Below are 12436 nucleotides of genomic sequence, written 5' to 3'. Positions count from 1 at the left end.
TTAGCTTAGAAAATTTGTAGTTAACAAATATTTATTTACAAGATTAAATCATAACATTTTCTTAGAACTGGATCATGGCTAAGACCAGTTATCAAACTCACAGTTTCATAGGGGTGCCAGCCAGTAAAGTTTTAGAGGTGGGAAATACCTGAAACCTTCTATAGTTCAGCTCCATTTCACAGATAAAGAAACTCAGGCAGGGAGAGGTGAAGAGATATTTCACCCAATGAAATAGTGGTACAACAAAGTCAAAATCCAGTTCTTAGTCTGCAGTTCTTTCCATTATTATTATGCTGTCTCTCAAGGTACTGTAGGTTAGGAGATCCTCTTAGTGTTTTTTGGGGAACATTTGTGGTGTCCATCTTGTTCTTTCTAGGCCAGGAAGATATTTTATAATTGAATGTTCACTGGAATAATGCCAGTAATGTATACTTAGTGGTATCTTCAGTTAAAAAGGAAAATAAAACTTGTCCCAAGTACTTAGATATGGCATCTGTGGTAGATAGAAATATGGAAACTGGCCTCCTATAAAGTTTAGACAGTAATTCTCACAGTTTATTGGCTCTAGGTAATTTTTGTACTTGGCTGGTTATCTGTACAAGTATTGTCACTTAAATTACTGCTGAAGACAGCTTGATGTTCTTCTGTGCAGGAAATAATAGATAAGGAATCCCAACAATCCTTTTCCATTGAGCTGTTCCTGTCCAGCGCTTCTAAAATAGGCTCATTGGGATCCATTAAATACTAGAAAGGATCAGAAATAAGGTCAAGTTAGTACATCAGACCTAAAGAAATTGGCTATGTTTTTGTGAGGCAAGCCCTTCATGCTTTAATGTTACATATCACCACCCCCAGCCTCCAAACAAATACATTCACACAATATTTTAAACAAGACTGATCAGTGTAAGTTACAAAATGCTATTCAACAACTGTATTTTACTAAGCCCAAAGGATCACAGAAGGCATCTAAAAAGTCTTCTAGTCCAACCTGTCATTTTATAGACAAGGAATCATAGGTTCGTCTGGAGACAGTAAATATCAGAGCTAGGATCTAATTCCAAATTATCTGATTCCAAATCCAGTGTTGGCATTGTGCTATACCATATAGTCCAGTGAGTCATTGGGAAATGCTTGCCTAAAAGGGGAATGTACAAAAAGGGGAATGACAAACTTGAAACACAGTGAATCAGCATAGGGAGTTTCCAACCTATCTGTGAAAAATCAATATATGAATACTATTTTAAGGGGTTTTTTCCTACTTAACATTTGTTTAATTATTAACTTACCAAGTAATTTATTTCATCTACACAGACTTGCAAAACATCTACCCATAATTGATAACAGTAAAATTAGTCAGAATACTTTGGCTTTTTTAAAAACTTTATTTATTTTATTTTATTTAACCTAGATGCTATGGCATTCTTTTTTTTTTCTTTTTTTTTTATTAATTTATTTTGAGTTATCAACAATCACTTCCATAAGCTTTTGAGTTTTAAATTTTTCTCCCCCTCCCTCCCCACCTCACTCCCCAAGACGGTGCACGATCTGATATAGGCTATACATATGCATTCCTATTAAACATATTTTCACATTAGTCATGTTGTAAGGAAGAATTAGAACCAATAGGAAGAACCACAAGAAAGAGAAAACAAAACAGAAGAAAAAAAGAGCAACTAGTATGCTTCGATCTGTGTTCAAACTCTATAGTTCTTTCTTTGAATGTGGATAACATTTTCCATCATGAGACCTTTGGAGATGTCTTAGATCCTTGTATTGCTGAGAAAAGCTAAGTCTATCAACGTTAGTCTTTGCACAACGTGGCTGTTACTGTGTACAACATTCTGGTTCTGCTCACTTCACTCAGCATCAATCCATACAACTCTTTCCAGGTTTTCCTGAAGTCTGCCTGCTCATCATTTCCTACAGAATAGTATTCCATTACATTCCTATACCACAACTTGTTCAGTCATTCCCCAATGGATGGGCATCCTCTCAATTTCCAATTCTTTGCCTTCATAAAAAGAGCTGCTCTAAATATTTTTGTACATGTGCGTCCTTTTCCCATGTGTATGATCTCTTTAGGATACAGCCCTAGAAGTGCTATTGCTGGGTCAAAGGGTATGCACATTTTTATAGCCCTTTGGGCAGAGTTCCAAATTGCTCTCCAAAACGGTTGGATCATTCACAACTCCACCAACAATGCATTAGTGTTTCAATTTTCCCACATCTTCTCCAACATTTATCATTTTCCTGTTTTGTCATGTTGGCCAATCTGATAGGTGTGATATGGTACCTCAGAGCGGTTTTGATTATATTTTGGCTTTTTAACATGAGCCATCCTCTCTCTCCATGGGCTGCTCTTAAACTTAGTCAGCTGGTGTAGTGGAGCTAACAAAACATGGCTATACAATGCATCCTATAATGCCTGGCCTCTGCAGTTCTATACCTCTGTTCAAAATATATACATGGATATGTTTGTTATTTACACTTTTGTTACTACAAATGTCAGCCCTCCCCTCTGAATGTAAATATACTATTTTCTAGAGAATTTTACATGAATACACATCTGTACATAACTATACTGGTAAATTAAGGCCTTTTCTCACCAATATTAGAATCCTAGTCAATCTTCTACTTGAGTCACTCACTCCTGGCTACAGTAAGTAAGCATTCATTCATAGACTACCAACAGAAAAGTTGTAAATTGTTCGGTGCGAAAACCCCAAGGACCATTTCCCTTGACGATGGAAAAATTTATTTATAAGATTATGGACAATCCCTTTATGATACTTTGTTTTCCATCTAAAGGCATAATTTATGCCTTAAACCACAGTGGTGGGAAGATTTCTCTCTTTTTTCTAAAGGTGTGATTATGCTTATCAATTCAGAAATACTTTTTGTCTACTCTTAGTTCTTACAGATAACAAATTTCTGCACTCTAAGCAGACACCAGATGAACTTTCCAATCTCTGTCCTAGAATTCCTGAGAACTAACAAAGTGAACTATCCATGCATTAGAGATAGGGACATTTATTTATTGTATAAAAGGAAAAGTTTGTGAGCCATTTTTGGAGGTGCTAATACCTGATTCTGTCTTTCAACTCTTGACTAGGTGATCAGAAACCTAAGTTGTTTGCACTGCCCAGATAAAACTGGTGGGTAAGCATCCTTGATGCTGCCACCCAGTCTATGGTCTTGCAGCCCCCCACTAGCCTGCTGAGGAGGTGCCCTGTTTCTCACTAGATGACCTGAGACTAGAGCCTCTGGGGCTCAGATAGCTGGAGACCTAACTTCAGACACAGACCTGAAACTGTAAATACAGGACTCACTTTTATTTTTTATTTTATTTATTTTTTTGGTGAGGCAATCAGGATTAAGTGACTTGCCTAGGGTCACACAGCTAGTAAGTGTCAAGTGTCTGAGGTCGGATTTGAACTCAGGTCCTCCTGACTCCAGGGCCAGTGCTCTATCCACTGTGCCACCTAGCTGTCCCTAGGACTCACTTAAATTAAATCTGCATTGTTAACATTTCCCCCATTACTTAAGTCTAGAAATCAACAAAATAGTAAATCAAGCCCTGATTTGTAGCAGTTTCCAATTTCTGAAGTATAAATGCTTGCAGTAAAAATTCAACAATTGGCTTTCATAATCTGGTTCAGGATGCACCAGCATACCCTTGGGTGTGTCCCATCTCATCTTCTGCCTTCTAGAGACCCAGTCTGGCCTCAAAGAATATATTACAATAAAACTCACAAGAGTTACATGGACGTGGTCTGTTTCTTTCTTCCCAGGAATTTAGCTAACAGAATTACTCATTTAGAGGACAATAGCTGTGAATTAACAGGAAGACGAGAATCTGACTGATTTCATTCTTGAGTAACTCTGACTCATCTGGTAAAAGAAGTGGTGTTATTGCAATAGGATCGTCTTGCCAGTTTACTGGATGAAAACTAGATATAAGGAAATTATACATATTGGAAGAAATGCCCATTTAACTAGATGGTTGAGCTCATCTGAACATGTCTACTGAAATGCTCATTTTGTACTTCTTTGGTCAATTTGTTGAAGGAATATAATTTTTGTATGATGACATTTCCTTTGGTGATGTGTAGTCCTTCACTGCAGAGATTTTAGTAAATTATTTGTTAGTTGGTGATCATGACTTTCTGGGTTGCTATTATTCGAAGTCCACCAAGAATTTAACTGGTCCTTCAACCTATGACAGCTTTGATAGTAGTTGGATAATGACTTTACTATTAAAGCTTTCACAACAATTTTTTTTGGGGGGTTTGGCAATCAAGGTTAAGTGCCTTGCTCAGGGTTACACAGCTAGTAAGTGTCAAGTGTCTGAGGTCAAACTTGAACTCAGGTCCTCCTGACTCCAAGGCCTGAGCTCTATCCACTGCACCACCTAGCTGTCCCTTTCACAATAATTTTAAAATCTACAATTCAAAGGCAGCTAGATGGTGGAGTGGAGGGTTCTGGGGTAGGTCATGTCTGCTGCCTCATATGCTCACTAGCTGAATAACCTTGGACACTTCACTTACTCTCTCTAAGCCTTAGTTTTGTATAAAATACAGGGGCCTATAACGTCCCATTCAGCTCTACATCTAAAATCCTTTAAGAGCAATAGATAATCATCTTAGACTATGTATATAATCTATAAACACATAGTTCCATTGACAGATCTCTTATGATAAATGTGTGTCAATACACATATACATCACTAAGGATACCAATGACTTTCCTTGTCTTCATTTTTCCTCCCTTTCTTTGGAACGCTCTTCTATAATTAACAAACTTCCCTACATATTAGACTTCTTCCTCTCATACCCTTATCATCTTTTTGCACTCTAGGAAACCTGACCTCTCCCCCAATACCCCATGAGACACTACATCCTTAGATATACTCTTCTATACTAAGTGCATGCTATTCTATGCCCTGATAAAATGGGTCACGAAGAGGAGGAAACTGCTTGCTTACTTACTTATTTGCTCTTCATTTCCATTTCCTAACTGTCTTCTCTTTGGAGGTTAACTTTATCTGTATCACCCCCTCTAGATGCTTGTCACAATTATCTCTAGGTTCCTGGGTCATTCTCCCTCCTTTCTCCAGGAATTCAGCACCTGCTTTCACAGTCTTTCTCTCTATCCCAACTCCTACCTCCAATAAACATGCTAGTGTCCTTTCAAATACCCCAATTCACCACCTCCTCAACCGCCATGACCTGTTCCTTCAATTTACTTCAGCCACATGTAGCGATGGTCATGCCCTTGATCCTGATTAACTTCTATATCCACGAGCCAAAACTCTGAAATTTCTCTAGGACCACAACTTCCTTTCACCTCATTCTCTTCCTCACTCCTAAATTTACTCATATTCACTAGGACTTCCAGTCATTCCACCCCTCCATTGACTAGACCATTAACCCTGCTCCTGGTCTTCATTCTGCAGTTAACCAGTTCAACTACATGCTGTCTTCTATCAAGCTGTCATGCTGTCAACTAAAAGGTCTTGCCCCCTTCTCCTATTAACCATTCATGCCTTGCCAAAACTAAGACATCTCCACTGTCCATTTTCGATGTTCCTACTTGAGTGCTGTCCTGACTGTATATGCCTTGTTTGTACATAGTTCTTTGCATGTTGTCTCCCCTATTAGACTGTGGGGTCCTTGAAAGCAGGGACTATATTTGCCTTTCTTTGGATCCCCAGCACTTAGCACAGTCCTGGCACTTAGTAGGTGCTTAATAATTGCTAGTTGACTAACTGGCTGATTGCTCTAGGGTAATGTAAGAGACACACACACACACACACAAACCAAAACATAATCTCTATCATCTAAGAGCTTAAAATCTAGCAGCAGATAATTTAAGACTCTGAACCTTACTGACACCCTGAGAAAACAACCAAGGATGGGTCTCATGGGAAAATATCACTTAAGCAACTAACAAACATTTGTGAAATTTAAACATGCTAAGGAAACCTCAAGGTATACAATTACATTCAACAATAAAGGCGGCTAGGTGGCTCAGTGGATACAGCCCTGAGTTTGGAGCCCAAAAGACTGGCCTCATGTACTTACCAGTTGGGAGACCCTGGGTGAGTCATTTAACTTATGTTTGCCCCAGTTTCCTCAACTATAAAATTGGGATAACAGTGCTTCCCTTGAGATATTTGTAAAGTGGTTAGCTCAGAGCCTGGCACATAGTAACTCATATATAAATGCTAGATATCACCATCATCATCATTAAGTATAAATATATAATTAATAACATTTCTTGCAGATCCTTGACAAAACTTGACTAAATAATTTAATTTGATATACACATACCGAGTATGCCTATAAAGTAACAAGATAGGCCCCACAATTCAGGAAAATCTTACTTCTTTATGATTGGACCTCATATATATACAAGTGAAGTTTAAATTCCTTTCAGATGCAAAATAATGAAGCCCAGTGATCTTAGGCCATGGAGAAGGAAGTTATTTGTCTGCTTTTCCACCCACAAAATACTTTCCTTGGTTTGAAGTACTGGTGTAAGACAGAAAAGGAAAGAATTTAGATCAGAGGAAAGAGGGTAAGGAAGATGGAGAGAGACAGGGTTATTATCCTTGGGATGTATTCTAGGTAACCTATTTCTTTCAAAGGTCCTGAATATTCTATGGGATGCATAATGATACCTAAATAGGGTTTAGCCAGTCTGACAAATTTACTGGCTGAAGTTTAAGATTCTTTCAGTTTTCTTATATTCTATTTTTTTCTCCTACAAGGCAATTGGGGTAAAGTGACTTGCCCAGAGTCACACAGCTAGTGTCAAGTATCTGGTCTGAGACCAGATTTGAACTCAAGTCCTCCTGACTCCAGGGCTGGTGCACTGCGCCACCTAGCGTCCTTTATATTCTGTTTTACAGTCTTCTTTAGTTTTATTAAATGGAGAACAGCAGTATTAAAATTTTAGAAATCTCAAATGCCTTCTCAAGCCAAGTGCCCTTCCTCCTCCAAGGCTTGTCTTATGAGACATTTCTCCATAGTCACCAGAAAAATAAGCCAACTTTCTCTATACAGTAATTAGGCACTTAATTGGGTATACTTTGGGGGTATTAATCATAAAATAAAGAGATACTAGCTCTAGGTCATTTCAGGTTTAGAATGGAGTGGCAATACATTAAAAATCACTAATTTCCTCTCTCCATCTTTCCTATCTTTTGCTCCTGACCCCTGCTCTAAATTCCTTCCTTTTCTGGCTTATGCCACTATTTCAGACCAATTCTGCAGACAGAAAAGCTGTAGGTAGTTAATTAGCTTCCTATTCCTGTCCCTGTTGTAAATTTGTGTACATACCTCTTTTATTTGGGATGGGATTCCCGGAGAAGAATGAAAATAATGCTTTATTAGGCCTTGGAACTTCTGTGCCAGAAAGTAACAACTCAGTACCAGAACAATCAATGCAAAAATTCCCAAAATTATTATTATGGTTTGTTGAAGTTTAGTTGAAGCTGCAAAAATCATACAGAATAAAAAACTAATATTATTACTGAGAGCATGAGTTTATCTATGAATCTCTGTATTCAAATTAGCTTAAAATATGTCCAGTATTTCACTTTCAAATAAAACAAAGAGATACTATTTTCTAACACTGTTATCAAAGGATAAGAAGTCAGTTTCTTACCTTTGTCTCCAATTTGTGAGCTTGTGGTATGGAGATACAGTTAAAACCCAAGCACATATTTTTCATTTCTGCAATATAATGCTCCACTCTTACTGTTTCCCTTCCCTCAAAATGGATGGAGATGTCCCTTATTTCCACCACCATCAACACTTGGAATTCCTATATTTTGTGCCTATAAAGTATTTCCAGTCTAAGTTGTAGGCTGCTTGGGAAGGATATAAAGAAAATACATATTCATAAATGTACTTACCCTCAGATGAGGTTTCATGACAAGATACGTTACTTAATAGCCCTTGGTGATGGATCTCCAGATAATCAGGAATCAATTCTGCTTGAACTTGTAAACAGTATTCACTTGGCACTTTTAAGTCATTCAGCTGAATGGGTTGGCCGATGACAGGGCCCTTGATCTACAGGGAAAATGCCACAAATGAATTACTAGGATCTCTCATGTTTTTGCTTATATCAGAGGGAAGATCTGTACCACTTTTCATTCTTTGGAATATTTTCTCAACTTCAAAATTCATGTATCAAAGAAAGAGCAAAAAGGGTAGTTTTTATTTAAAAAAAACATACAGAGGAAAAGAGAAAGAAGTATATAAGCAGTCACAGATAATCAGGAAAGTTTTATTATTATCATGTTAAAAACAAAGTAATATTACTAGCTGTGTGACCCTGGGCAATTCACTTAACCCTGATTGCCTCATAAAAACAAAAATAACACCATAAAGTAACAGAAGTTTATTTTCACAACAATCTCATAGTGAAATGTTTACTTTTGTTTATGTCTATTAAGTTCAAAACAAAAAAGAATTGTAATTTTTCTTTGGAAAATTACTTCAATGTTGTAAACAAAATTTGGATGTTCTAACTGGTAATTATGAATGAATTTAGAGGTATTTACCTACTTCTCTGAAAACCTGTAAATTTGAACACAAATATATCTAAAATCAAGAGATATCATGATTTTAGAGTAAATTTTTATTGATATCTTTTGTTTTTACATCACCTAAATTTCCTTCAGTATCTTTTCGCCTCTCAGAGGGCCATCCTATATAATTAATAACTTTTTTAAGAGAAAAAAAGGAAGAAAAAAAATCCATAACCAATCAATACATTTTGAAAAATACCTGAAAATGTATGTAATATTCCATATCTGTGGACCTAACACATATGTAAAATAATGTACACAGAGATGCCCCCATCTTGGTGTTGTATGTCTAAGTAAGGGTATAGATAATTTCATCACTTTATTTGCATAATTCCAAACTATACAGCGTCATTTTTAATGGAAAAACACTAAAAGCTTTCCCAATAAAACAGGAGATAAAGCACAGTTGCACCTTGTCTCTGCTACTGTGTGGCAATTGAAATACTTATTATAATAACAATAGAAGAAAAAGAAGTTGAGGGAATAGGCATAAGAAAAAAAGAGGCAAATTTTTCTCTATTTGCCAAATGATAAGATAGTTTACTTGGAGAAACTCAAGGGAAAAAAATGGAAAAAAGTAGGAAGGAAGGGAACCTAGCAATAGGAGATCTCAAACTGTATTACAAAGCAGTAATCACTAACATGCAATGGTACTGGTTAGGAAATGGAGAGATCAATGAATGAAATGGTCAACGAAATGAGAATGTTGGAGTATAGAGCTTAGAAAATTGTATTACAGAAAGCAAAGAATACAGGCTTACAGCCCTGAATAACTTACTCAGCAAAATTCAGTATAATCCTGCAGGGGATTAAATGAAACAGAGACTTCCAAGCCTTCATGATGAAAAGACCAGAGTTGTGGAAAAAATTTTGAAGTTCAAACAGAAGAATTAAGACAAACATTAAAAGGTAATACAAAACAACAATCCTAAGGGACTAAACAGGGATAAACTACTAATATGGGGAAATAATACATGTGTCCATACTGAACCCTGTCATCATTAGGGGTCATAGAATGAGTCTAATTAGACAGAAGGCCTGGGAGAGGTTCTATTATGTCTTCAGATTTTAAGAGAAGAATGGAAAGAGAGAGGAAGAGGAATATATTAGACGGGGAAGGGAAAGAGGGTTAGAGAAAATTATCTCACATTATTAGGGTATACAAGTAGGCATCTATATGAACAAAAAGGAAGAGGTGGAGGAAAGTAGCCTACACTTGAACCTTACTTTCATCTGAACTAGTCAAAGAAAGAAAGAATATAAATATAGTTGGATACGTCTCACTCAACACAGAAATAGAAGAGAAAACAGAGAATGGAGAAGTGGGAATTAGTGGGAAGGTAGATTCAGATAGGGCAGTCCTAACCAAAACAAACTCTAAGGACGTTAAAAAATATTTATAACTCTTTTTGAAGTGTCAAAGAATGGGAATCTGAGAAGAAGGGACCATTTATAAAGTGAGGAATAACTGAACAAGTTATGGTATATAAATGTGATGGAATACTATTGAGCTATACAGAATACAGAATACTATACAGAAATGATGAAGAAACTGGTTTTAGAAAAACCTGGGAAGACTTGTGTGAACTGATATGGAATAAAGTGAACAGAATAAAGAGTTCAATTTATGTGGTGACAACAATATGGCAAACACAAAAAAACTTTGAAAGAATTAGGAACTCTGATCAGTGTAATCACCAACCACAATTCTACATTACTAATGAAATCCATCTCCCTATAGAGGGCAGAATGAGATATGTTTTTTGGATATGATCAATGCATAAATTTGTCTTCTCTGACTGTACATGTTTATAACAGGGATTTTGCTTTTCTCTCATGAGATGTAGGGAGGTAGGGAGGTAGAAAGGAGTGGAGAGAAGGATACAAGGCAGATTTTTGCTGATTAAAAAAATAAAATATCATTGAACAAAAAAGGATTTTGAAGGGATACATCTCTTCCCCCCCTTTTTAATGGAAGCATTCCATCATCACTTAGGCCCTGTTGTTTCTCTTTGGATTTCTTGGTTTGGTTCGGTGCTCTTTATTATATATTTGCTGGAATATACATGGGAGAGCTGGGCTTCTTGACAATCTTTCACACAGTCATCATAACCAAAAGTTGATGAACAATGTAATTTCCATGCCAGTGCAGACTAGTGCTGAATTGGTTTGCTAACATCAGTTATTCAAGTGGGCCTTCTCCAGTGATTATATGGGCTTGAAAAATCATAAATCTGGGTTCCTTAAAATAGAATCCACCAGGCTTTCCACTAATTCTGACAGTAGTTTCATTTGATGCTTGAATTATAAGGATTTTTTTTTGATGTTAGAATAAAACATCCATTAAGACCACCTCTAATCTCAAACAGGTAACAGCAAAACAGTAAGAGGGCAACTTAAATTGATACTGATAATGAAGTGAAGGTCATTTTGCCTTAGTTACTCATCACAAACTATGTGACTGACAGCAACAAAATGTCACTTGTTGAGAATGAGGATAAGAATATTTAGTTTGGGGGCAGTTAGCTGGTGCAGTGGATACAACACAGGCCCTGGAGTCAGGAGGACCTGAGTTCAAATCTGGTCTCAGACACATGACACTCACTAGCTGTGTGACCCTGGGCAAGTCACTTAACTCCAATTGCCTCACTTAAAAAAAAAAGAATATTTATTTTGCTTCTTAATTAAATAAGAGAAAAAAACAAGCAAATAAGAAAAGAATACTCTTGCCTTTTGTTTTCCTTCTTTCTCCCAGTAATAGACATAATAGCGAAATTTAGCAGATGTTACTTTGAAGGGAGGCTTGAAGCTGATGATAAGAGAGCCATCAAGTGAGGTCACAAGAACATCTAGCGGAGGTCCAATTGTTGCTGAAATTGAAATTGAAAGAATAAATCAGATTTTAAAATTAACGAGAAAATGATTTTTTAAAATTAGTTTATTTTGAATTATCAACAATCACTTCCATAAGCTTTTGAGTTTTAAATTTTTCTCCCCCTCCCTTCCCACCTTCCTCCCCAAGACGGTGCACAATCTGATATAGGCTATACATATACATTCCTATTAAACATATTTTCACATTAGTAATGTTCTAAGTAAGAATTAGAATCAATAGGAGGAACCACTAGAAAGAGGAAACAAAACACAACAGAAGAAAAAAAATAGCAAATAGTATGCTTCGATTTGCATTCAAACTCTATAGTTCTTTCTTTGGATATGGATAACATTTTCCATCATGAGACCTTTGGAGATGTCTTAGATCCTTGCATTGCTGAGAAGGGCTAAGTCTAACACAACGTGGCTGTCACTGTGTACAACGTTCTCCTGGTTCTGCTCACTTCACTCAGCATCAGTCCATACTGATTTTTCTGAAGTCAGCCTGCTCATCATTTCTTATAGCAAAATAGTATTCCATTACATTCATATACCACAACTTGTTTAGCCATTCCCCAATGGATGGGCTTCCTCTCAATTTCTAATTCTTTGCCACCACAAAAAGAGCTGCTATAAATATTTTTGTACATATGGGTCCTTTTCCCATTTGTATGATCTCTTTGGGATATACCCCTAGAAGTGCTATTGCTGGGTCAAAGGGTATGCACATTTTTATAGCCCTTTGGGCATAGTTCCAAATTGCTCTCCAAAACGGCTGGATCATTTCACAACTCCACCAACAATGCATTAGTGTTCCAATTTTCCCACATCTTCTCCAACATTTATCATTTTCCTATTTTGTCATGTTGGCCAATCTGATAGGTGTGATGTGGCACCTCAGAGTTGTTTTGATTTGCATTTCTCTAATCAATAGTGATTTAGAGCATTTTTTCATATGAC

General features: G+C 36.7%; 1 protein-coding gene across 1 annotated transcript in view; it reads right to left on the bottom strand.

The window, feature by feature from the left end:
- The window catches only part of IFNGR2 (interferon gamma receptor 2), a 30398-nt gene continuing 17962 nt past the window's right edge, over positions 1 to 12436 (bottom strand). The window contains exons 4-7 of the mRNA XM_027875600.1: positions 11333 to 11472; positions 7922 to 8081; positions 7344 to 7498; positions 1 to 744 (exon numbers count right to left, since the gene is read on the bottom strand). Coding sequence (XP_027731401.1) covers positions 565 to 744; positions 7344 to 7498; positions 7922 to 8081; positions 11333 to 11472 — 635 coding nt within the window. The 3' untranslated portion in view covers positions 1 to 564. The remainder of the gene's footprint in view (positions 745 to 7343; positions 7499 to 7921; positions 8082 to 11332; positions 11473 to 12436) is intronic.

This window comes from Vombatus ursinus, unplaced genomic scaffold (assembly GCF_900497805.2).
Source record: "Vombatus ursinus unplaced genomic scaffold, bare-nosed wombat genome assembly UNPS02014809.1, whole genome shotgun sequence".
Taxonomy (NCBI): domain Eukaryota; kingdom Metazoa; phylum Chordata; class Mammalia; order Diprotodontia; family Vombatidae; genus Vombatus; species Vombatus ursinus.
This window is presented reverse-complemented; position numbering and strand designations above follow the sequence as displayed.